The 22,764-nt window shown below is 43.9% G+C and overlaps 1 protein-coding gene across 3 annotated transcripts in view; it reads left to right on the top strand.

The window, feature by feature from the left end:
* The window catches only part of scube1 (signal peptide, CUB domain, EGF-like 1), a 406,877-nt gene that overhangs the window by 195,651 nt on the left and 188,462 nt on the right, over window positions 1–22,764 (top strand). For 2 of the 3 annotated variants that reach the window (XM_072484510.1, XM_072484511.1), the window contains exons 6-7: window positions 5,512–5,628; window positions 10,483–10,572. In XM_072484510.1, coding sequence (XP_072340611.1) covers window positions 5,512–5,628; window positions 10,483–10,572 — 207 coding nt within the window. The remainder of the gene's footprint in view (window positions 1–5,511; window positions 5,629–10,482; window positions 10,573–22,764) is intronic. The other variant, XM_072484512.1, reaches the window with a different exon arrangement.

The following is a 22,764-nucleotide window of genomic DNA, read 5'->3' on the forward strand; positions in this document are numbered from 1 at the left end:
CTAGCTTTGGGTGTCCCCCTGAAATGGTACCCTCCAAATGCCCGGTGACAACTGGACCTTCGCTCCCCTCACTCTTCTGCGACCCTGAAAACTTAGCTTTGCATCCAGTTCCGGGTCTTACATCATCAGGAAGTTGTTCTTCTGTCCACTGCAGCTTTTCAGATTGGCCAGCAACACTCTCAGGTGGGATTTCCAAGTGAAGAATGGAGGTCTCACCTTCAGCCAGTTGACCTTCTTCAAGTGTGAAATGGTTGCGTAGCAGGTCGGGTTAATGGGGATGTGTTCCCCTCTGACATTTCAGATGACAGGACATGGAACCCCTCTATCTGAAATATCCTGGCCACAATATACAGGTCTTTTGACATTTCCTTGCATTATACAATAAAATAAATCTTATCAGCTGAAGCAGCCCTAATAATAAAAAAGTCAATGGAAAAAAAATAAGGAAGAAACTACTTAATCTCTGAATATACTGAAGAATAGTGTATCTTATTGGTAGATACATATCTCTTGTTAGAAATGAAGGGGAGAGTCTTCCAGCGAAAGTGATGGGGATGTAAGACTTACCTGCCTTAAAAAGGATGGGAGTGATCTAATGTCTTCACATAATAGCAATAGATCATCCACCATATTTACCGTTAGTAGCTCCTGGACATTGTTGGACATTAGGAACATCAGTTCCTTCCGAGCATCTAGGATTACCAGCCATGTGTGGGATGCTATTAAAAATTAAAAGGTTGCCTTGCCCCATAAATCTTCAGGATACATCCATGCATTACTGTTGCTGCACTTTATTTTCTGTTTCCCCCCATCCTTCAAAGAATTCCTTGAAGAGTTGGAACTATTTTCAAGAGTGTTCTGATACTACTCCAATTATTCTGGCCCCAGAATGTAATCATACTGAAATCGCAATGAGAAAGATCCTAGCCAATGTCTTAAATCACTCAAGACTCAGGCTTTGTTTTTGACATGAGCCATTTGTTTGCAATTCTCACACTCTATAACGCTCTTGACTTGTACTTAATATATTTTGTTTACAATGTATATAATTTGTTGTAACTTACAATGATCCCTCTCAGGACTTCATAGATTCTCAGCTATATACAAGAACAAAAGTGTAAGATGGTCCATGGTAGGTGTTTCTTCTCTGAGCCAGAAGATCATACACTCAAGTCTTGTTCCAGTGTTTGAGCACACAATCTAGGCTTGTAACATTATTACTGGTGGAAAGGTGTAATTATAGTGTGTAAGTTTATTTAATTGTGGATATTATAATTGCAGACATAAGAATTTATGATGCAAATATGTAAGAATAAGCGCAGCATGAATGATTTTAAAATAGGAACTCTGCTATGTCTGTGTGCTCTGATCCAAACATCTTCTGTCCTCGGACCAAGCTTCCCTGAAGACTATATTTGGTCCTAACAGTGTACAATTCCATAGGTAACTCTATAGGTGACATTTAACTATGGGTATGTTGTTATGGGCCAGGGCTTAGAAACTCCAAAGTGTATTATGAATTTCACCTGACCTATAACTTTTATGTTGAATTTGGCTAGATGAGTACAAGAGCCTTCACTTCAGGTGCGATTCATCAGACTTCCTAAGCTCTTTTATCAAAACGAAGTTTATTATAAGAATGTAGTTAACATATATGAAACAATAATTTGGTATCAATTACAAATATGAAGAAAACACAACCACTACAGTAAGCTACGTATATTAATGAATTCTCCTTAATAGCTGTTCCAATTCAATACAAAATCCAATAAACCCAAACCCCTTTCAAGGACGTGGCCCAGCACATTCTAATTTCACTTGAATGGGACGGGTCCTTTCCCTCAGATCCAGCCTCCAACCAGCGGATTCAAAACTCCTTCTGGAAAGCAACTCCATCTTTAAAGTTACCAAGATAGTTTGCCACACCCAATGTGCTTTCAGTTCCCTGGAACAGCTTTAAAATGAAACAGGGAAACACTGCTTCTCTTCTGCAGTCCAAAGCAACAAACCGAAACTGAAACCCAAACACTAAAAAACCCTCTCACCTGACAGCCACAGCCCAGCTCCACCCACAAATGACATCACTGAAGCTGTGCTACAGGTCATGTGGTAAGACCAAATCTTTCTTAAAGGGACACTCACATGACAATGTGTATAATATAGGGAAAAATATTCATGTTTCTTAAAAATTATGTTTGCCTGTCATTTGAGAATTTATGTACTTATTATTTCTCTGATTTTGAACAAAATGTAGGATAGTAACATTTGCTCTAACCATTTAGTGCATATTAGTGAAATGATCCAGATGATATTCTACAAGACAGCACAGCATGGAGAAATAGGACACTATTATCCAAATGATAATTTCCTGTTCTGAACTCTGCTCTAAATGTGCCATAGAATAGAGATCAGAAGTTGAGTTTCATATATATATACAAAATATCATGGGTGGGTTTCTGCATCCTGCCGTATCAGATTTCTGGTGCAGCACGCTGTCGTGATTCTCCATTTTGCTGGCTGGTCAATGGGGTTTCCCATTGTGGGGCAACTCCATGCCATTGGGAAACCCCTAGGATGCCGGCAAAATGGAGAATCCCGATGCCGGAGAATTCAGCCCATATTTTTTTAACATAAACGAACTTTGATGTATATAAAAAGATTAAGCAAACCAAGTATTACTTAACATAATAGTGTATAAGGACTTATGCTATAAACCCATTTCAATAATTAATGAGGACATATGCTATAAACTGAATTTTACTTGATACTCTCCTGCTCACCCTCCTTGCCAAAGAGTTCCCTTCTCTTATGAAACTTTGAAGGTCAATTCACTCCTTTAGAGCCCAAAACAAAGGAATGTCATATCCCTCTGGAATTAATTTTAATTCTCCTCAGTGTTCCAGTTATCTTCCAAGGTAAGATGCAATAGGAGTCCTTACATTAGCTTTTTGCCTGCATGACCCTTCAACTTTACAGACTTCCTGTTTTTGGATGCACCAGCTCCTTGTTTGGGTTTCTAGCAGATCTCCAACTGTCTTCCCACAGCTTTCCAAGTTAACTCTGCTAAGTGCTTTCTGCCGCAAGGCTCTGTGAGGACCACTGTAGATTTCTTCCACTAGCTGCAAGACAGAACAAATCTTCCAGCTGCTTTTCCTTCATGAAATCCAAACAGATTTAGAGCACTTCCCACATTCCACATGATGAACGTTGAAGTTAGTATTTTTTCTGCTCAAAGTGTAGGCCTAACTGGCTAATATTTATTGGGCTGGATTCTCCGTCCCGCCGCGTCACATTTCTGCCCCGACCCACCAGCAGGATTCTCCGTAATGCCAACCAATCGATGGGGCTTCCCTTTGTGGGGCAGCCCCATGCCGTCCGGAAACTCCTGGGTGCTGGCAAAATGGAGAATCCCGCCGGTGGAGAATCCCACCCATTTTCTTTGGCTCTCCCTACTCCAGTGAGCTGCAGCCTACACCTAGCCCGAAACTGCAACTGCCTCTGTCTGTTTCCAAACTGAGTGGCTTGCTTCTATCGGAAAACACACAGATAAATTAAACAAAAGAACCTTCCAACCAAGACTTCACCTTAAATCATTACCTCTCTGGTAATGTGACATGCTTATACGGTGGTTCAAACAGAAATGTAAATAATTTATTTTACCTTAAACACAACTCATTAATTCTGCACCTCTTAGGAATAATTTATATTTCTAATGTATATAATTGCCGTCTCTCAGGACTTGCTGGCTCCATGACAGGCTGAGAACTGGATTATTCATTTTTTTGAGCAGGTTTAACTGCAATTAACTTCAAGCTTGTTTAAATTGCATTCACTTCAGAGTTGCATATCAATTTGGTAATCCGATGTCCCCATTTTTCTTCAGTTAAAACTTTAGTTCCTTAAACTAAAAATTATATTCTAAAACAGATATCTGCAACAATCGATTGATGAAACCCACATGCTTTGCTAACTATTCTCTCAATATATCCTGTCACCTTCTAATACCTATGCAGGTGAAGCTCCAGATCTCTCTGTCCCTGTACACACTTTAGAAATGTATCATTTAGTCTATATTATGCCAAAATCCATTATCTCACACTTGTTTGGATGAGATTCCATCTGCCCCATGTGTGCACATTCTGCTAGTGGCTACAGAAATGTCCCTGCTCTCTTTACTATAGGATCTCCAGTTACAACTGCATTCCACTCTTTGCTGTTCCCTCCTCTGCACTTTCTTCAACATTGCTGCCATGGTTGGGACTGCACTCTTTCTGTTATCACTCCTAGCAGTTTTTAGTGCTGAGTACCTGTTTCAGAGTGGCACATACCCCAAGACTCCTGCACTTCCTGCTTTTTATGACTCTTCCAGGTGATCATCCACTATCCTGAACTCTCACTGCCCATGGGGTGGCCATCTCCTGGAAGGTACGATTTAGGAAACACCATCCTCCTTGATGTTCTACAGTGACTCCTGCTGGAAATACTTCCAGCATACATGGTTTCCCCAGGATACATGAGGAGTCTTGAGGTTCCCACAAGGCACAAGAATTATAAGCAACAGAACTCAGCTGCCTATCCATAATCTAAGAAAAAAACATATTCTTTTATAACCTAGCTAGTGCCATGTATAAATTATGAATTTTAATTAATATCTCCAAACGTGCTCTGTGCTAATACTCTGATTAATTCACTTACTGTTATATTTTCATGCATTGAAATTTTCCGAGTACTGGTTTAAACCACTGATTTACTTACCTGTTGCCCTCTCATATCACTCCTTGCTTTATTTTGGAAAACACTGTGGGAGGACCCCCTCTCTCACTCACCGCTCTGATTTGTTAGTCATTGCTGATGCTCCCTCCAATCAGGTATCCACTCTTCCCCCTCGCTCTGATTTGTCAGCCACTGCAACTGCCTCCAATGGGGCTAATGTTGATCTTGCTAAAATGCAAGTTGCTAGAGGCATGTTTTAAAAAAACAATTAATTTTCTCCCCTGAACTCTGTGTTTGGTTATGTGGGAGCATTAATTGTGAAGGTGAGCAATGAGATTGCATCCACAGCCAGGCAAATATCAGAACTTAAGTGATGAACTCAGACTTGCCCTGCTATTACTCAGATCCAGTTTTGACTGGGTGGAAGGTGGTGGTCCCAGTTGTTCGAGGAAGTAATAGCCAATCTTTATTTTGCACATGACATCCCAACTCTCCCTCGCCACCATATTGAATTGGAAATAAATTCAAAATATTGAATAGTCTGCAGATAAATACAATGTATAGTTTCCTGCAGGCAGCGACATTTCCTAAGTTTATTCAACTCATAAGCAGGACTATTAAGACATCTTTCCGAAATCAAATTGACATCAGCACTTAAAGAATGAATGATGTATTCCATCATGTCTCTCTTCCGATGCTTGTACAATATAACTGTAAAGAAGTATGAAGCTGTGAAATGAGCTCCAAAATATAGAGTTTTGTGTTTTCATTTTTGCCTTCCTACACTTTGTGTAACAGTAACCTGTAACTATGGAAATGGGGGCTGTCAGCATACCTGCGATGATGCAGACAACGGACCCGTGTGCGGCTGTCACCAGAAATATGCTCTGCATTCAGATGGGAAAACCTGCATAGGTAAGTGAAGACTTTTTATGTGTTCTAAAGCTCTGACTGATGTGCAAGTTGCTACAGTTGCTGTGCAAGAACCTGGCCTGCTGATTAGAAGCCGTAAAAGTGTAGTAGTTTGTGTTGTCAATTGCATGAACAAATGTAACTATAATGGAATGTTGTTGCTGTGTTTCATGGGTGTCTGAGTATTAAACTATTTTGCAAAGACCACAAATGAATGCCCAATATCCTCCCACACCTCAACTAGCTCTCATGTTAGAATTGTTTCTTATTGTACAATATGACAATTAAAATTCAAGGATCAACCCACATTACACAATTTTTTCAAAGATTTTCATTTGTGTAATTTTGTAATTTAATGTAAATTAACTTTAAGACGCACACGTTTTTCTAAACTGATGCTTCTGGTAATCTAGAACCTGGATTCCTCGCAAGCTGGCTGGTATGTTTGTATCTGACAATTCCTCATTCTTTTCACTGGAGTAAATTTAAACTCATTTGAACAGAAAGATACCACCTCAAGTGGTACCACTCCAAACATAGGTTAACATTTTGTTTTGCATCTCTAGGTGCTTTAAATTCATTCACATTGCTTCTATTAGGGTACTTGAAGATAATACTTGAACATAGCAAAATAGTACATGATCACTTAGTAGTGGGAAGGGAAGGGAGAAGCCAAATGATTGAAGCCAATATTATGGATGAAATGCTGCGCAGTGGCTAGCACTGGGATTGTGGCGCTGAGGACCCGGGTTTGAATCCCGGCCCTGGGTCACTGTCCGTGTTGAGTTTGCACATTCTCCCTATGTCTGCATGGGTTTCATCCCCACAGCCCAAAGATGTGCAGATTAGGTGGATTGGCCATGCTAAAATTGTTCCTTAATTGGGATAAAAATAATTGGGTACTCTAAATTTAAAAAAAGAAAAGAAAAAAATGGATAAAAAGTCTATAACTAATTTGCCAATATATGTGAAATGAATGAAATGAAATTTTCTGGTCCCACCAAAGGAAACGGATATTTGAACGGTTCACCGTATCTGTGGTGGGAGTTCGGTACAGCAGGGTAAATCCCGGCCTTAGTGTGAAAGCAGTTTAATGACCATCCTCCCTCTGGAATAGGGCCCTTGGGAAATTCACTCCTCTCAAATATTCCACCATAAAAGAAAACCTCATCAATCTGCTTCTGCAGACTTGGCAAGTATACGTGCATACATGTGTGTATATATATCTACACACACAAATGTCAGATGTTGCTGTCCGATTTTACCTGCAATATCACCGATGCCTCGCCATTATTACAATCTATTTATTGACTGTAGAAATTTAAAGTTTTTGATTTCGAGAAAATATAATAACTGTTGCATTAGCAAGTTAAGTATTATAGTTACAAATAACAGTTAACAAACCTATCAAACTGTCTTGCAAGATCATTTATGAGGAAACCATGGAACCTTTAATATAAGTTTGTTATTTTACAAATAAGCCAATACATTTTTATATTTCATTTGGGTAATTAATCAACGTCACTTAACACCAGCTAAAGAGGTTTACAGATTAAAGAACCCTGGGACATTTACAAGAATCATTGTCACAATCATTGTCATTGTTCAGTTGATTTGAAAGTAGTTGATTTAAGCATTTTGCTAAAATTAGCAGTTGCGGATTTTTATGCAAACACATGGCAACAAAAGTATATTGATGCCATATTAACAAAATATAGGCCAAAATCTTCTGTCCTCGTTCGCAGGTGGGATTTTCCAACGCCACTGAGCAAATTAACTTTTGGCTGGAACGCCAAATTTTCTGTTCTTTTGAAATTGGAGACAAAACATTAACATGTCTCAATTTTTTTCTAAAATCTCTGAACTACATTAATGCTTCTGCATTTTATAAATGGTCTGCCTATTATTATTACCATCAGTAACTGAAGTCCTATGGCAAGAATGCTCTAATTTGAGACAGTTCACAGTCAATGCGCATCAGGGAAACTGATCAGGCCATCTAACGCAATCTTCTGTTGAAACCTATTGTCCCTCACCGCAGCACCTGATGATCCTTTGAATGATTCCAGAGTTCTTACCTCATCTATCCTACATGAAAGACCATTCCAAGTTTTAAAGCGTTTACTTGGAAGTTACCCATTCATAATTTTCTATAACAGCAGATTGTCATGTGCCCCCAATTCCTCTCAGATGCAGTTTGTGATATTATTTGTCAATTATGATTATTGAGTCAGCAAAACTGCAATCTACAACAAATAAAATCAAAGTCACTTGGCCCAAAAGATTCACAAGACATTTTACACATAAGGCTCTCAGTTAAACTGAATTCTCTTAATTGCTGAATTGAGCACGGCAGTCTGCCGGGTTGGGATGGTGGCGGCATTGTGGATGTGTTGTGGGATGCATTGGGGGAGAATGTTAATGAATGGGAGAGAATGTTAATGAATGAGGATTGGGGATTTGTGTCTACAAACCCTTTGAAGGCAAGATCAGTTCCAGCTTTATATTGAATTCTATTAACATCATTTTACGAGCCATATTATGTCTAACATGTTAACCATAAGCTACCAATGCAAAAAATGTTTTGGTTTGCATTCTAAGAATGTCAAGGCTCTGATTTACAGGTATGGCAGATATAACCAGATTTCACTATTATACTCTTTGCTCATTATAAAATTCTTAATAATTTTGATATCCTGGATTCTAAAGTTTTTAACCTTGCATCTTCTGATGAATTTTTTGTTACATTAACCATTGCATTGCATGTTCTAATAATCTCATAACAAGCCACATGTTCAAATCCTAAGGACCATTTTTCAGTAACAATGGAGTGTATCACCTCCATGATTAGTGCTCAAAGACTGCCTGCTGCGCAATGTATTTACCCACACTGGGAACCCAACTAAGGCATGTTCTTTTAAGGGAAATTTTATGGTCACCAAACTAAACACAGTACCTTGAAATTCAGCAAAGGTAAGTTTTATTTAATTGTGTATATTTAATAGAAGATAAATGTCACCTGACTAGTTTAGCTGCTTGTACCTAATTGGCCTAAGGACATCATTTGGAGCTTTGCTGTGCACCATAATGGGAGTATATGAGCCATGTCATTTATTAGGTGCGTTTTGCTTTTCCTAATTATATTATTGTGTCCGCTTGCAATATTTCTATGTTCAGGATGTTACTTTTTAAATGTTTTTGTTTTGTTTCATGGAGAAACAAAATGTTGTATTTTAATCAGATGTTGGTAAAATACAACATATTTTGTGTGTTGACCTGTCCTAGTCTAAATTTTCTTCACAAAAGCTTGAAAATTCCTATGTATGTTCTAAGATAACACTTCAGTCAGCTAATGTTGACAGCCTTGGAGATTACTGTTTCTTGGTCATATGAACCATGTTACTTTAACCCCTGTGCCAACCTCTATATTTAGCTCCTTCTTTAGGAAAACCTTTATTTCCTCTGCTTTCTGGTGATGGTTCCTGATTGCCTGTCTTGTCTAAGCATTGTTGATTTTGATATATAAGTGACTCTTTTAAATAAAAAAACCTCTACTTTGAAGAAAAGAAACACAAAATAAAGCCTCTATTGCAGCCTGATCCCACAGAGAAACTGGTTTCTATATATAAGAAACAAAAAATTTGAATCTTGTTTACCCATGCAGTGGTGCCACTGAAACACTTTTCCGAATTCACCCAATTCATTGCTGCTTGTCATCTGAAGTGATGTGGGATTGTGACATCACTGAAAGATTGCAAATGCTTTGCAAAGTCACCCTTAAAACTGCAGTCTTCTGTTTTTTTAAATAAAACCTAGCCTATTTATTATTTGCCTTTCTTCTTATCTGATTGCATTTTTTGCATGTGTAAGTACTAGAAACTTTTGTTATATTTCTTACGATTCTTGCATCATCATTCATACAACCCTACTTAAGCTGTCTGTTTCTTCCCTGAATGACTGGGAGGTAACCTGTTTTAACCTCTTTGCCTCTTTTTCTTCTGCCTTTGAATTATTCTATATCATTTTTGCTAATGTTTTAACAAATCTAATCCAATTCTAATTTGTATTCTAATGTTGCGTACCAATTTCTCTCTCTCCTCTCTCTCTAAGACCCTTGCACATGAATAAGACACTAACCTTACTGGCTGTGTTGCTAACATTTTCATGTATTGACGCCTATTGACTGCACGTCAATTCTTGCCGAGGCCGATCCTTGGAACATTGTTTCTAGTCCTGACTGTTTAGCCAGTTGTGATGTGTTCCATAGACAAGCAGGCAACCAGCACTGCCCCTGATTTATGTTTCCTGTTTGCATGTAGACTAGTTCCCCTCCCCATCCCATACACACACTTTTTCCACTTTGTGCTGTTGTGGAAAATTACTGTCTTCCCGTGTCCACCATCCATCACCGGGTCCTTCCGTTCTGTACCTGTTCCCTGCAAGACTCTTTTGATGACCAACATTAGACTTCAAAAATCATGAACTGTTTAATCTCCATTTTCTCATATCCTTACATTTGCCGATGATAATGTCATCTTTTCTTCTTTTTCACGCATTTCCTATTTTCTATGTTACCATTTCAAATCTGGTTATAGTGTTAGTTTTCTGTACGATTTTCGGGAAGAGAGCCTTGTAGTTTTCTTTTTCAGTAGTTTTAAGAATCTATCTTCTCCTTTTTATTTTAGATTTTCATCAGACTCCAAGCCGGATTAACACTCTAACAAGGATTTAGTGCTTCACGGCTTACTTCTTGATTTTTTTTTGTTAGTCAATGCCAAGCAGCTGTCGTAAGTGGCAGAAAGTTTGGGCTTCTGGTTAATCGACTGCTCCATGTTTGTCCCCTTACTTGTGTTTTAGAGAAGGATGAGGCTGCAATTGAGAGCTCTGAGTACAATGCCACGTCAGTAGCTGATGTGGACAAGCGGGTGAAACGGCGGCTGCACATGGGTAAACCTTTTCTTCCACTTCCTTTGTTGTGCTAACGCTTGTGTCTGTTTTTTTTAATATATATTTCATCTTTGTGGTAAGGTCACAAATTAAAAGGTTCTCATCTCCACCCTACTTGACAATGTGAGTTACTTATTTATTTTCCTGTTTCCTGTTATGCCCCCCACCCCCTCCTCGCCTACCAAAAAGATGCTAATTACTGGACTTTTAAGCAACTCCATCTAATAACTGTTATTTCCCCTCCCAAATCCACCCAAACACAAAATGGAAAATTGACATCAGTGAGGAGTGGGTAGTTGGAAAGCTTTGAACACTGTGTTACAGTCTGTACTTTGGATGCTGGTAAGGTCATGGCCCTAAATTTCATTTTCAGTATTTTTTAACGGGATGAAGAATTAGTATAATTTGTGACCTCCTTTTCTAAAATCACAATTTCACATATCTGTTGTACTTGAAACACTTTGTTGTCTTGAACAGTCTCAAAGCTTATTGATACATTTGCTTGTCTGACAGAAGGACATAGCCAGTAAGAGTCAAGTAGACGATGACTGCAGTGTTATCATTGTGGTGATTTTAAGCAATTAACTGCCTTACTCAAAATTTATTTTATTAAAAGCAATGAAGTTCATCATGCAGCACTATATGATTATGCCATTGCTCCATGAAAATTTTATTATGTCCTTTACCTGTCAATCAAGTAGTTATTTTTATTTTGCATCTGCAATATGTAATTTCCAGAATTACCCGTAGCCATAATCTAAGGTTTAATATTTCGAACGGTTTATGATCAAATATTCACAAGCCACAACAAATAAAGTCTTTGCATGAAACTATATTCTTCCTAGGCTCTTCTACCAGCATGGATGCATTGTAATCCCCTCACATGTGAAATTCAAATAAATAATTGTGAATTAACTTGCAGCATTCTCCATTATACCATAAATTTAAAACAGCTGTGATATCACTCCCAAGTATTGATTTTATGTGTTGGCACTTGGTGTTAATGTGGAAAATAATTGGGATGCATTTGTTTCAGCTACGAAGCTGCTCCAGTAGCTTGTGGCCATTTTAAACCCCAAACTGTTATTGGGAATTGAAACTTCTGCAGACAGTGCTAAAGGTAATACCCTTGATCTGCAAAATAGGTTGCTAACAGACAGAAATGTATCTTGGATTTTTACAATAACCCTTTAAAATTTTATCTGGTCCCCTGATTTTGAGAAAAGACTTAATTAAACTTTCCATCATTTCACTGTCCTGGTGATGGCGAAATCTCTGCTCTGCATAGTTTTGACATAATCAAATGTCAGCAAGGACCTGACCTCAGTATTCCCTTGTGATCGTGATGCCTGTTCTATGCAAACAAAAATTAAGCAGCCTGCAACCTGAAAAAATATTTTATTGAATCACTTCCAAATTTCAGACATTTATCTTTTGAAATGTCTCTTTTGAAATGTCTTTTTGTATATTTTCCCTGCAGTTCAAGAGACTCTGCCCTGTATCTTGTCATGTTTACTACATTCCTAACCACAGCAGTACTGAACTGGGGAACAGCAAAGTGGAAGGCTTTGCATAAGCCTTTTACTGTTCTCCGCGCAATTGAAATGACAAGGGTTTTTTTTGTGATCCAAAATGTGGTGCAGAAGAATCGGAAATGATCGCAGTCATTCTTTCCCAAACAATGTGTTTCTACTTTTTGCCTTCTTTGATATACCCCTTGCTTTCAAATAGCTTATACGTCTGAAACTGTAGGCATCTCTATATTCAGAGAGAAGAAAGCATGATTAAACTGTCAAGTCAAGCCCAAATAACTCATGGGTAGATCTTGCCTTATTTGTTTTTAAAAGGTAGCTAATGATATTTTCTTTCGAGGAAAAATATTTATAATTCCAGCTAAAAAGGAAGGAGGGAATTTAATTCAAGAGCTGTATCTGCTGCAATAGTTTTACATTTAAGTTTCAGACTAGGCTGACAAAATGTCCATTCAAACAGCAGCAACCAGACAGTCCATTTGCAGAGAAACATTTAAGTTTTTCAACTTAGAGCAAAACCTGAAACATTTATATTATTTTTAAGTTACGTTAAAATTATTGACTAAATTTGTTTCCAAGAGCTGGAGCAGTTGCATGTTCCTGTTGCAAGCACACAAATAGGGCATCAGATCCACTTTTTCTGTTACTGTACGGTGAGTCACTTTTTTTAAAACTGGACTCTCCGGTTAGTGCTGGGAAATTTCAATGACACAGCCTGTATTGAGTCTAGTTACCTTAATTATGGTTGCCCACTCATTCTAAACTCTTTTTTTGAGTTGAAGAAGCATTTGAAGTGGACAAAACCCAGATGCATCTTTCTTGTAATTCGGCAAGAGACTGTACAGTTTGTCAGATTGACAAATGTACTTTGGCCTCCCTTCAACAAATTAGTTTTGAGTTATTCACTAGTTATGAAGTTAAAATGTTGACACCCAAAGTCTTTCCTACTTTCCAATGGTATTGAGGGGCTGGATTCTCCGCCCCGCCACCCCACTTTTCAGCCTCGACCCGCTGGCGGGATTCTCCGTTCTGCCGGCCGGCCAATGGGGTTTCCCAGTGTGGGAGAGCACCACGCTGTCAGGAAACCCCCGGGCGCCGGCAAAACGGAGAATCCTGCCGGCGGAGAATCCCACCTGTCACTGTGCTAAAGATACTTGTTAGTTAAGGTTAATTTGTGAGGTTTCCATGATTACAATTTGAAAATGGTGAGAAATGATTTAAATTCACCTTCAAATCTTGTTGTGCTCTTGAGAATCATCTCTTCAATTTCAGAATGCTGACATTAGGAATGGAAATAGTTGGATTTCTATTTTGTGGTCCTAGCAATCACTGCGGCTTTGTGAAATGCCTGACATCATCTGGGTGGCTGCAAGATGATCGAAAAAGATAGAAGACTTCTAGAACTTTGATATTTGTGCTGTGACAGATTTTAAGAAAAGTAAATTGAGTAGCAGAGTGCTTTTGAGCAGCTTTTCTTTCACCTTTGGAACCAAATCATGAATTGAGCCAAGCCAGAGGGATAAATTATTTCTCTATTTTTTTCTAGGCCTTCGCAGGTCACTCCCGAAATGAGTTATGAATTGGATTCAATACTAATTGGTAATAATACTTCAGTCTCATACTGAGAGAGATCTCAAACATAAAGAGAGTACAAGTGCCATAGGTTACACACACGGTGGGGGAGGGGGCACGGTAGCATAGTGGTTAGCACAGTTGCTTCACAGCTCCAGGGTCCCAGGTTTGATTCCCTTTGGTCACTGTCTGTGCGGAGTCTGCACATTCTTCCCGTGTCTGCGTTGGTTTCCTCTGGGTGCTCCGGTTTCCTCTGGGTGCTCCGGTTTCCTCCGGGTGCTCCGGTATCCTCCCACAGTCCAAAAATGTGCAGCGTAGGTGGATTGGCCGTGCTAAATTGCCCTTAGTGTCCAAAAAGGTTGGGTTGGGTGGGGTTACTAGGTTACGGGGATGGGGTGGGGGTATGGACTTAGGTAGGGTGTTCTTTCCAAGGGCCGGTGCAGACTCGATGGGCCGAATGGTCTCCTTCTACACTGTAACTTCCATGATTTGAGCCTACAATCAGTGTTAGCATACCTTGCAATGGAAGTCTGCATTGAATCTACTTCAAGCCATCGTTTGACTCAAAAAGGCTCAAAATCCATAACGGGGTCAACATGAAAAAACATTGCCTCCAATTTTTAACTTGATTAAACATCTCAAACATATAAATTCACCTTCAAATCCTGTGCTCTTGAGAATCATCACTTCAATTTGAGAATGCTGACATTAAGAATGGAACTGGTTAGAGGTGTCTGAACAATGGTTGTGAACAAAGAATTGGAAGGGAAAGGTTAGCCGAACTGTGTTCTCAGGAATACTGGGGTGGGGCGGTCCTAGAATCTGCAGTCCCGGAGATCTTTTGGTGTTGGATTACAGCCAGGTAACAGGAGCAGTCATGCAATGGGCACAGAATATAATGCCATCTTCAGTGATGGCATCACTTCTGTTAACCTCCGATCCCTCCCTTGATTCAGTGCTTGCCCTTGTAATAGAAAGCAAACTGGGGCAGACTTTGTTTTGAAAATAAATTTAGAATACCCAATTATAATTATTTTCCAATTAAGGGACAATTTAGAGTGGCCAATCCACCGAACCTGCACATTCCACATAACCTGGGTTGTGGGGGCGAAACTCATGCAGCCACGGGGAGAATGTGCAAACTCCACACGGAATGTGACCCAGGGCTGGGATTCGAACCTGGGTCCTCAGCGCCGTAGTCCCAGTGCTAACCACTGTGCCGTGCGCCTCCCTAAACTGGGTCAGGTGGTGCGTTGTCCCAGTCTGCAGATGTACACATTCATACACAGGCCCTGGAGCTCCCATGTCATGATATTCAGATAAACATCATGGTGTAAACACACATACACACTGATGGACAGATCAACGGACCAATCAGCGCACACACAACATCACAGCCAATCACAAGCAAGGACACACGCACTATAAAACGGGGAACACCACAGTTCCTGCTCATTCCAGCAGGAGACAGCTCAGGGCACAGAGCTCACAGCAAGATACTCAGACATTCACCATGTGCTGAGTGCCTCTCCAAGATAGTGTTAGGGCTGGGTCCACAGGTTAAAGGGTAATGAACGAACCACAGTAACAAGTTTACAGATGTTGTTATTAATAGTAATAAAACAGTTGTACCATCTGCAACCGTGTTGGTTCGTCTGTGTAGCAGAGCACCCAACACGACATAGTACCAGGATTGGAACCCAGCAACTGTGAGACCTACCTACACATCTTCAGGAATCCGCCATCCTGCGCCATGGACACCATCAGCCTGCCGCAGCTGCTCCAAATCGCTGAAAACCTCGGCATCAACTGGAAGCTGTTAAACAGCGCTTCCAGTTCTTCCTAGCAGCCACAGAAAGGGAGAATTCTTCGGACACCAGGAAAATCGCCCTCCTCCTCTCCACGGCGGGGCAACATGCCATCCACATCTACAACTCCCTGGTGTTCGCGGAAGGTGAGGACAAGACGAAGTACAAGACGGTCCTTCTTAAACTCGAGCAACACTTCAGCGTTGAGGTAAATGAGAGCTTCGAGAGGTACCTCTTCCAGCAGCGCCTGCAGGGTAAGGATGAGCCTTTTCAATCTTTCCTAACACACCTCCGTATCCTCGCGCAGTCCTGCGGTCACGAGGCCACCTCCGATTCCATGATTCGGGACCAGATAGTTTTTGGGGTCACCTCGGGCACCCTACGCCAGCAGTTCCTCAACATTAAAAGCCTCACCCTAGCCATCGCCATCAAAGCCTGCGTCCACCATGAAAACGCGATTAGCCGGTACTCCCAATTCCAGGCGGCCGAATCGGCACGGCAGGGGTCCTACGCGGCCGAATCGGCAAGGCAGGGGTCCTACGAGGCCAAGCGGGTCCAGACGATCGAATTCCTCCCGGCCCGCGGCCCGGACGAGGGTGGCCATTTTGCGTGCTTTCCGTGGCCTCCCGCGCTTGTACGCGCCAAAAGAGATGTCGACGCAGAGGGACGTGACGCGCAGGTGCGCTCTACGCAGGACCGAACTGTGCATGCGCGATGGCGCAACGAACGCCATGACATCACGATGTGTGGCAACTGTGGATCCGCACATTTAAAGCGTCAATGTCCAGCAAAGAACCGACAATGCCTCCTCTGTGGCAAGATGGGCCACTACGCTGCCTGCTGTCGAGCAGCTCAACCTGCCAATGCTCCCCAATTCCGCCAGCCTCGCAGGGACGTGCGAACCATTCAGCCTCCATACACCGTGTCATACCCTGACGATATACAGACCGGTAATACAGACGACCGGGAAGCCTTCCGTGTTGCGGTCATTGACAGGAACCGGATGTCCCCAAGCAGGATCCACCAGCCGATGCCAGTGAACAGTGTCAATCCGGGTGATGAATGATGTGCCACCCTAACGGTCAACCGATCACCAATCACACTCCGTTTAGACACTGGTGCCTCCGCCAACCTAATAGCATGGTCAGCCTTCTACGCCTTGAAGGTCAGACCACCGATTCGGCCATCCCGTTGTAAGATGGTCGACTACAACGGAAACGTTATCCCGGCCATGGGATCCTGCCAGCTCCAGGTGACACACAATGCATACACAGCCACACTGTCCTTTGAGATAGTTGGATCATCAAAGGACTCCCTGCTAGGCGCACAGGCATGCAAGGTTCTCCACCTCGTTCAGCGGGTCCACGCTCTGTCTCCAGAAGGCACGTCAGACTTCCCGGATGCAGAATTTAGGGCACAGCTCCACTCGCTCCTCGCCCACAACCAGGTGGCATTCGAGGGCATGGGCACACTGCCCTACACTTACAGAATACGGCTCAAACCGGACGCCACCCCGGTCATTCACGCACCTTGTAGAGTCCCAGCATCACTCAAAGACCGCCTCAAGCAGCAGCTGCAGGATCTCCAGGACCAAGGAGTGCTATCCCGGGTCACAGAGCCCACGCCATGGGTCAGCTCCATGGTGTGCGTTAAAAGGCCCTCTGGCGAACTCCGAATCTGCATTGACCCGAAAGACCTAAACAACAACATCATGGAACACGACCCCATACCCAAACGGGAAGAGATCCCGAGCGAAATGGCCCGGGCTAAAACTTTTACAAAGCTTGATGCCTCAAAGGGTTTTTTGGCAGATTCAACTGGATCAGTCCAGCAGGAAGCTGTGCACCTTCAACACTCCTTTCGGCAGGTACTACTACAACAGAATGCCGTTTGCCATCATCTCGGCATCCAAGGTATTTCACAGAATCATGGAACAGATGATGGAGGGCATCGAAGGGGTGCGCGTCTATGTTGACGACGTCATCATCTGGTCCACCACACCATAGGAGCACATCAGTCGTCTCCAGCGTGTCTTTGCTCGGATACGAGAACACGGCCTGCGCCTCAACCGAGCCAAGTGTTCTTTTGGCCAAACTGAGCTGAAGTTTCTGGGGGACCACATAACCCGGTCAGGAGTGCGTCCGGATGCAGACAAAGTGAGCGCCATTACAGCCATGCCGCAGCCGGCAGACAAGAAAGCAGTGCTAAGCTTTCTCGGGATGGTCAACTTCCTGGGGAAGTTCATTCCCAACCTTGCCTCCCACACAACGGCTCTTCGCCACCTAGTGAAGAAGACCACGGAGTTCCAGTGGCTGCCCGCACACCAGAAGGAATGGGAAGAACTCAAAATTAAGCTCACCACAGCCCCGGTATTGGCGTTCTTCAACACCTCTCGAGATACGAAGATCTCGACTGATGCCAGCCAGTCCGGCATTGGGGTGGTACTCCTGCAACGGGATGACACTGCATCATGGGCCCCTGTCGCCTATGCCTCACGGGCCATGACCCCCACAGAACTGCGCTATGCGCAGATCGAGAAGGAGTGCCTGGGTTTGTTAACTGGCATAGATAAGTTCCACGACTACGTGTATGGTCTCCCTCAGTTCACCGTGGAAACCGACCATCGCCCCCTGGTCAGCATCATTCAAAAGGACCTGAATGAGATGACCCCTCGCCTCCAGCGCATTCTGCTCAAGCTCCGGAGGTACGACTTCCAACTGGTCTACACCCCGGGAAAGGACCTCATCATCGCGGATGCCCTATCCAGAGCAGTGAACACACCGCCCGATTCGAAGGGGTTCGTCTGTCAGGTCGAAGCGCATGTGGCCTTCACATCGGCCAATCTGCCAGCTGATGATTCAAGTCTGGCCCGTATTCGCCGGGAGACTGCGGCTGACCCCCTTCTACAACGTGTGATGCGCCACATGACGGGAGGGTGGCTCAAAGGACAGTGCCCACAATTCTACAATGTCCGGGACGACATGGCCGTCATTGACGGTGTCCTCCTAAAGTTGGACCGGATTGTGATTCCTCACAGCATGCACAGGCTGGTCCTTGAACAACTGCACGAAGGCCACCTCGAGGTTGAGAAGTGCAGGCGGAGGGCCCAAGAAGCTGTCTACTGGCCGGGCATCAGTGACGACATTGCCAACATGGTGCTCAACTGCCCCACCTGCCAAAGGTTTCAGCCGGCGCAGCCCCCTGAGATGCTTCAGCCCCATGAGTTGGCGACGTCCCCCTGGGCGAAGGTGGGTGTGGACCTTTTTCATGCACTTGGCAGGGGCTACGTCATCATCATAGATTACTTTTCGAATTATCCAGAGGTCATACGCCTGCACGATTTGATATCGTCTGCTGTCATCAGGGCCTGCAAAGACACCTTCGCTCACCATGGCATTCCGCTTACTGTCATTTTTTTTTTTTATTAAATATTTTATTGAAAATTTTTGGTCAACCAACACAGTACATTGTGCATCCTTTACACAATATTATAACAACACAAATAACAATGACCTATTTTATAAACAAAAAATGAATAAATAATAAATAACAAAAATGAAAACTAGCCCTAATTGGCAACTGCCTTGTCACAAGTAACACTCTCCAAAAATATAATTTAACAGTCCAATATATAATTATCTGTAGCAACGACCTATACATACCATACAGTATATATTAACAACCCTGAGAGTCCTTCTGGTTCCTCCTCCACCCCCCCCCCCCCCTAGCCTGCTGCTGCTGCCTTCTTTTTTCCATTCCATCTATCTTTCTGCGAGGTATTCGACGAACGGTTGCCACCGCCTGGTGAACCCTTGAGCCGACCCCCTTAGGACGAACTTAATCCGCTCTAGCTTTATAAACCCCGCCATGTCATTTATCCAGGTCTCCACCCCCGGGGGCTTGGCTTCTTTCCACATTAGCAATATCCTGCGCCGGGCTACTAGGGACGCAAAGGCCAAAACATCGGCCTCTCTCGCCTCCTGCACTCCCGGCTCTTGTGCAACCCCAAATATAGCCAACCCCCAGCTTGGTTCGACCCGGACTCCTACTACTTTTGAAAGCACCTTTGTCACCCCCATCCAAAACCTCTGTAGTGCCGGTCATGACCAAAACATATGGGTATGATTCGCTGGGCTTCTCGAGCACCTCGCACACCTATCCTCCACCCCAAAAAATTTACTGAGCCATGCTCCAGTCATATGTGCCCTGTGTAATACCTTAAACTGAATCAGGCTTAGCCTGGCACACGAGGACGACGAGTTTACCCTGCTTAGGGCATCTGCCCACAGCCCCTCCTCGATCTGCTCCCCCAGCTCTTCTTCCCATTTCCCTTTTAGTTCATCTACCATAGTCTCCCCTTCGTCCCTCATTTCCCTATATATATCTGACACCTTACCATCCCCCACCCATGTCTTTGAGATCACTCTGTCCTGCACCTCTTGTGTCGGGAGCTGCGGGAATTCCCTCACCTGTTGCCTCGCAAAAGCCCTCAGTTGCACATACCTGAATGCATTCCCTTGGGGCAACCCATATTTCTCGGTCAGCGCTCCCAGACTCGCGAACTTCCCATCCACAAACAGATCTTTCAGTTGCGTTATTCCTGCTCTTTGCCACATTCCATATCCCCCATCCATTCCCCCCGGGGCAAACCTATGGTTGTTTCTTATCGGGGACCCCCCCAAGGCTCCAGTCTTTCCCCTATGCCGTCTCCACTGTCCCCAAATCTTCAGTGTAGCCACCACCACCGGGCTTGTGGTGTAGTTCCTCGGTGAGAACGGCAATGGGGCTGTCACCATAGCCTGTAGGCTAGTCCCCCTACAGGACGCCCTCTCTAATCTCTTCCACGCCCACCCTCCTCCTCTCCCATCCACTTACTCACCATTGAAATATTAGCGGCCCAATAATACTCACTTAGGCTCGGTAGTGCCAGCCCCCCCCTATCCCTGCTACGCTGTAAGAATCCCTTCCTCACTCTCGGGGTCTTCCCAGCCCACACAAAACCCATGATGCTCTTTTCAATCCTTTTAAAAAAAGCCTTCGTAATCACCACCGGGAGGCACTGAAACACAAAGAGGAATCTCGGGAGGACCACCATCTTAACCGCCTGCACCCTCCCTGCTATTGACAGGGATACCATATCCCATCTCTTGAAATCCTCCTCCATCTGTTCCACCAACCGCGTTAAATTTAACCTATGCAATGTGCCCCAATTCTTAGCTATCTGGATCCCCAGGTAACGAAAGTCCCTTGTTACCTTCCTCAACGGTAGGTCCTCTATTTCTCTACTCTGCTCCCCTGGATGCACCACAAACAACTCACTTTTCCCCATGTTCAATTTATACCCTGAAAAATCCCCAAACTCCCCAAGTATCCGCATTATTTCTGGCATCCCCTCCGCCGGGTCCGCCACGTATAGTAGCAAATCGTCCGCATACAAAGATACCCGGTGCTCTTCTCCTCCCCTAAGTACTCCCCTCCACTTCTTGGAACCCCTCAACGCTATCGCCAGGGGCTCAATCGCCAGTGCAAACAATAATGGGGACAGAGGGCATCCCTGCCTTGTCCCTCTATGGAGCCGAAAATATGCAGATCCCCGTCCATTCGTGACCACGCTCGCCACTGGGGCCCTATACAACAGCTGCACCCATCTAACATACCCCTCTCCAAAACCAAATCTCCTCAACACCTCCCACAAATAATCCCACTCCACTCTATCAAATGCTTTCTCAGCATCCATCGCCACTACTATCTCCGTTTCTCCCTCTGGTGGGGCCATCATCATTACCCCTAACAACCTCCGTATATTCGTGTTCAGCTGTCTCCCCTTCACAAACCCAGTTTGGTCCTCGTGGACCACCCCCGGGACACATTCCTCTATTCTCATTGCCATTACCTTGGCCAGGACCTTGGCATCTACATTTAGGAGGGAAATAGGTCTATAGGACCCGCATTGTAGCGAGTCCTTTTCCTTCTTTAAGAGAAGCGATATCGTTGCTTCAGACATAGTCGGGGGCAGTTGTCCCCTTTCCTTTGCCTCATTAAAGGTCCTCGTCAGTACCGGGGCGAGCAAGTCCACATATTTTCTGTAGAATTCGACTGGGAATCCATCCGGTCCCGGGGCCTTTCCCGCCTGCATGCTCCTAATTCCTTTCACCACTTCTTCTACCTCGATCTGTGCTCCCAGTCCCACCCTTTCCTGCTCTTCCACCTTGGGAAATTCCAGCCGATCCAAGAAGCCCATCATTCTCTCCCTCCCATCCAGGGGTTGAGCTTCATATAATTTTTTATAAAATGTCTTGAACACTCCATTCACTCTCTCCGCTCCCCGCTCCATCTCTCCTTCCTCATCCCTCACTCCCCCTATTTCCCTCGCTGCTCCCCTTTTCCTCAATTGGTGTGCCAGCAACCTGCTCGCCTTCTCCCCATATTCGTACTGTACACCCTGTGCCTTCCTCCATTGTGCCTCTGCAGTGCCTGTAGTCAGCAAGTCAAATTCTACATGTAGCCTTTGCCTTTCCCTGTACAGTCCCTCCTCCGGTGCTTCCGCATATTGTCTGTCCACCCTCAAAAGTTCTTGCAGCAACCGCTCCCGTTCCTTACTCTCCTGCTTCCCTTTATGTGCCCTTATTGATATCAGCTCCCCTCTAACCACCGCCTTCAATGCCTCCCAGACCACTCCCACCTGGACCTCCCCATTATCATTGAGTTCCAAGTACTTTTCAATGCACCCCCTCACCCTTAGACACACCCCCTCATCTGCCATTAGTCCCATGTCCATTCTCCAGGGTGGGCGCCCTCCTGTTTCCTCCCCTATCTCCAAGTCCACCCAGTGTGGAGCGTGATCCGAAATGGCTATAGCCGTATACTCCGTTCCCCTCACCTTCGGGATCAATGCCCTACCCAGCACAAAAAAGTCTATTCGCGAGTAGACTTTATGGACATAGGAGAAAAACGAGAACTCCTTACTCCTAGGTCTGCTAAATCTCCACGGGTCTACACCTCCCATCTGCTCCATAAAATCTTTAAGTACCTTGGCTGCTGCCGGCCTCCTTCCAGTCCTGGACTTCGACCTATCCAGCCCTGGTTCCAACACCGTATTAAAATCTCCCCCATTATCAGCTTTCCCATCTCTAGGTCCGGAATGCGTCCTAGCATCCACCTCATAAAATTGGCATCATCCCAGTTCGGGGCATATACGTTTACCAAAACCACCGTCTCCCCCTGTAGTTTGCCACTCACCATCACGTATCTGCCCCCGTTATCCGCCACTATAGTCTTTG

The sequence above is a fragment of the Scyliorhinus torazame genome, chromosome 19 (assembly GCF_047496885.1).
Source record: "Scyliorhinus torazame isolate Kashiwa2021f chromosome 19, sScyTor2.1, whole genome shotgun sequence".
NCBI lineage: Eukaryota > Metazoa > Chordata > Chondrichthyes > Carcharhiniformes > Scyliorhinidae > Scyliorhinus > Scyliorhinus torazame.